Genomic DNA, 3,820 nt, shown 5'->3' with positions numbered 1-3,820 from the left:
TATTTACAAAATGACCCCATGAAAAGTCTCTAGCCAGTCAGGCCAGTGACTGTGGAGATATACTGGCCCGACTGGATTTTTACTAGCCACGGGCTAGCGGGCCAGTGGTTATTTTGAACACTGCCGATGTGTGCTTTCATTTATGTAAGTGTAAAATGAAGCAGAAAATCTGCCACTTCTGTGGCAATATTGAATACAATTTGTATGACATCTCTCATCAGACATGTTTAGTTGCCATGAGAAAATGTAGTCACTCAGAATAACCCTACCAAAAGCTGAGTGGTGACATATACCACACAAAACAAGTCAATGAAATCAAACACTTGGAAGGCCGTCACCAGCCCTCACAGATTAACTGAAGTCATCATATGTACAAATAAGTTGTCCTTCACTTCTTTTGAGTAGTATACAACTTGTATCAAGGATCCAGACAACTACAGCATCGTGAGCAAGCAGGAAACACGGTGTTGCAACTGCACAAAATTGTCTCTAGAATTGTCTCTGGAATCATAACTTTTACACACATTTCTATCTTATTCAAACTTTGGTTCAGTTGAAAACTGTCACAAGCAGTACAATACTCTTGCCATTGTATAAATGACACTACGTCATGGCAATGAGCTATTGTTCGATCTTCATTGGCTGAATTCAAAGAAAAGATCCATATGGCACTTTGCAGTGGAAGTTCCCCACGGAGACAATCTCACATTCTCGTGCCAACACAAACTCACTGCTTTGTCAACATCACTTCAAAATATGTTATTCCCAATTCCAAGCGGGAATAGGTAATTGCGTTTGAGGTCTGATGTCGGGAGTCGGTTGTAGCAGACATTGTCTTTCTGGTTGAAGTGGAAATGACTTTTATGGAAATGTGCGGTGGTAGTTAAGACCTCAGCCTCACTGTCCTTAAATGCTGCAATAAAGTTGGTGGAAAAGTCTTCATGTCGCACTTCAAGACTGTTCACAACCCATTCCATTTTGACATCAGAGAGCAACCGTGTACCCCGACCTGTCTTCACTTCTTTCATTCTCCGTTTGGTTTTATCCATCACATTTGAGAACTTCTCCCCATCTGACTTTGTTGGGGTCACAAGGGTGACCTTGAGGCCAGTTCCCTTGTTGCGTATCATCAATAACATAATTTGTAGAAGGCGTTCGGAGTCTATCCTTGGTGTAACCACATAAACACAGGCTCCCACACCACACCAGTCGTCGACGAGGCTTTTCCACACGCGCATGATGAAGTCATGACCCATAATTCCTCCACCCTCAGGAATCATGTCCAGCAAATCTTGCACCTGCAAATATGTTGGGATAAAACTCAGTTATTTCAAATTTTGCTTGCAACAGTTAAAGGTTGAGTGAGTGAGTGAGTGAGTGAGTGAGTTTAGTTTTAACGCCGCACTCAGCAATATTCCAGCTATATGGTGGCGGTCTGTAAATAATCGAGTCTGGACAAGACAATCCAGTGATCAACAGCATGAGCATCGATCTGCGCAATTGGGAACCGATGACATGTGTCAACCAAGTCAGCGAAACTGACCACCCGATCCCGTTAGTCGCCTCTTACGACAAGATAGTCGCCTTTTTATGGCAAGCACATGGGTTGCTGAAGACCTATTCTACCCCGGATCTTCACGTGTCAGTTAAAGGTTGAGAAAACGGTAAATTTATAAGTCTTTATAGTCATGCCTTTGTTTGTTTGTTGTGCAACACTGCTCTCAGCAATATTCCAGCTATATGGCGGCGTTCTGTAAATAATTGAGTCTGGACCAGACAATCCAGTGGTCAACATCATGAGCATCGATCTGAGATGCGATGTAAGTCATGTAATATATCACCATAACCTACAAGAAAGACAACACTGTATCTGATCTTGTAAACACTGTAACAAGTAGTCATTCTTGTTTAGCAACGTAAACTTCAACAATGTATGGATCTGACAAGTCAGTTTGTTTTTGACTCCGTCTGACATGTGAGATTTCGTCTTGACTGAATAATCACCATATATACCCTTTATGAAATAACAAACATTATCGCTGAAAACAATCTTTCTGATTGGCCCACTATGAACTCTTTGATCATGTTGATCACATAACTACCTACTGACATGTAGGAAAATATAACATGCATTCCATGTATAGTTATTCCATATTTATAAGCATGGTCAGGATATAAACATGTACCTTTTGGTCTGTTATTTAATGCCACTCTATGCAATATTTCAGCTACATCACAGCGGTCTGTAAGTAATCGAGTCTGGACAAGGTAATCCAGTGATTACATCATAAACATCCATTTGAACAATTTGGATAGGATGACCATAATGACATGCATCAACAATGTCTGGTTATCCCAAGATTGCCAATTAGTTGGCTGTTATGACAGCGTGCATTGATGGAAACATATTCTGATACACATCTTCACAGTACTTAAGTACATGTGATCAGTGAACACCACAAACAATATTTTGATATGACAACACATCAGATGTCGTGTAAATAAACTCTATGACATCACATACACTAGCATTCATATACATTCTCTGAGATGTCATGCTGGTAACCATCATTAAATTATATAAAATAGTTTTGTTTGTTTGTTGTTTAATGAGGCACATAGCAATATTCCAGCTATATGGTGGCAGTCTGTAAATAATTAAGCCTGCATCAGACAATCCAGTGATCAACAGCATGGGCATGGATCAACGCAATGGGTCTTTGACAACTATCATGCATGGCATAGATGACAGTTATTACCTAACCATTGAATAACATAAACCCTTTGATATGAAATAACTCTCAAATATTCCCTCCTATATTACACTGAGGTGTACATCGTTATGATAATCCCAGTACTTACCTCTTCATCGTCTTTATCAAGCTGAAGGAATCGAGTGACGGAACTCTCCGATGCCTCGGTCAACGCTTCCACGTTATCATTCCCATGTTCAAGAAGACTGTTGAAGTTCTCTATAAACCAATTCCAGTGGTTCTTGCCGGTGACTCTCAAAATACCATTTGCCTTGTTCAACTTCAAGCTGACCCCGTATACGGGTTTTAGTTTGATGATATCTCTCTTTTCGGAACATGTGACGTCTGGATAGACAACTTGGAAGATGTCAATCCACCAGGCTGCGATTTCCCGATGTGACGATGTCACAACGATCTCGTTTCCTTCGTCAAAGAAGTCAACGTCACGGGCGGTGGGGGTTCCCCAAATTTCTGCCAACACCCTCCTCCTTTCCTTTTTCGACATATTCTTCACTTTTTAAATCTATAAACTTAATGAACGTGTACACGTAAACACGATATTCAAATCGATGACTTTTCAACTTTTGATCACCACGCCTTCTAACTCACTTCCCTGTGCCTACACTTTCTGTTTACCTGTGATTGGATTTTACCTGTTGTCAAACGCCATTGTTCGGAGACAGACAATTAGTGATTGTGACAACACGCTGGGTTATTTGCTTGATGAAACTGTAATTCCGGTATGTCCTAATATGAATTGTCCCGTCCGTGTAATGGCGACATGACGCAGGTATTGTTTATAGTTCGCGAATTCTGATTGGTTTGCTCCGGAAAACTAGCCAATCGGAGAGCTTTATCTAGGCAGGTAAACATTGGTTGCAAGGTGCGACTGGTCTATAAATAGTAACAAATATGTTAAAGATGACGTCATGTAAACAAAAAAAGAATCTCATAGTAGTAAGAATGTTTCACAAGTTAAATGAAATATAAAAAAACAAATGGTTTTAATACTCCAACACATTATATATGATAATAATATATTAATTAACAAATAAGACTAAGTACGT

General features: G+C 40.0%; 1 protein-coding gene across 1 annotated transcript; it reads right to left on the bottom strand.

Moving 5' to 3' along the window:
* On the bottom strand, window positions 1-3,542 carry LOC124270165. The gene is made up of 2 exons (XM_046705196.1): window positions 2,863-3,542; window positions 1-1,298 (listed from the first exon to the last, which is right to left on the bottom strand). Exons 1-2 carry the CDS (start codon window positions 3,256-3,258, stop codon window positions 750-752), a joined length of 945 nt encoding a protein of 314 aa, XP_046561152.1. The 5' UTR covers window positions 3,259-3,542; the 3' UTR covers window positions 1-749.
* Window positions 3,543-3,820: the final 278 nt, after the last annotated feature.

This window comes from Haliotis rubra, unplaced genomic scaffold (genome assembly GCF_003918875.1).
Source record: "Haliotis rubra isolate DU_JTF1 unplaced genomic scaffold, ASM391887v1 Scf15, whole genome shotgun sequence".
NCBI lineage: Eukaryota > Metazoa > Mollusca > Gastropoda > Lepetellida > Haliotidae > Haliotis > Haliotis rubra.
The sequence above is the reverse complement of the archived record's forward strand: the minus strand, read 5'-3'. Positions and strand labels throughout refer to the sequence as shown.

Excerpts from the sequence above, each read along its gene's own strand:
- LOC124270165 (XM_046705196.1), bottom strand. The coding sequence starts at position 3,258 with ATGTCGAAAAAGGAAAGGAGGAGGGTGTTGGCAGAAATTTGGGGAACC. Across the intron at positions 1,299-2,862 it reads TTGATAAAGACGATGAAGAG|GTGCAAGATTTGCTGGACAT; the intron begins GTAAGTACTGGG and ends ACATATTTGCAG.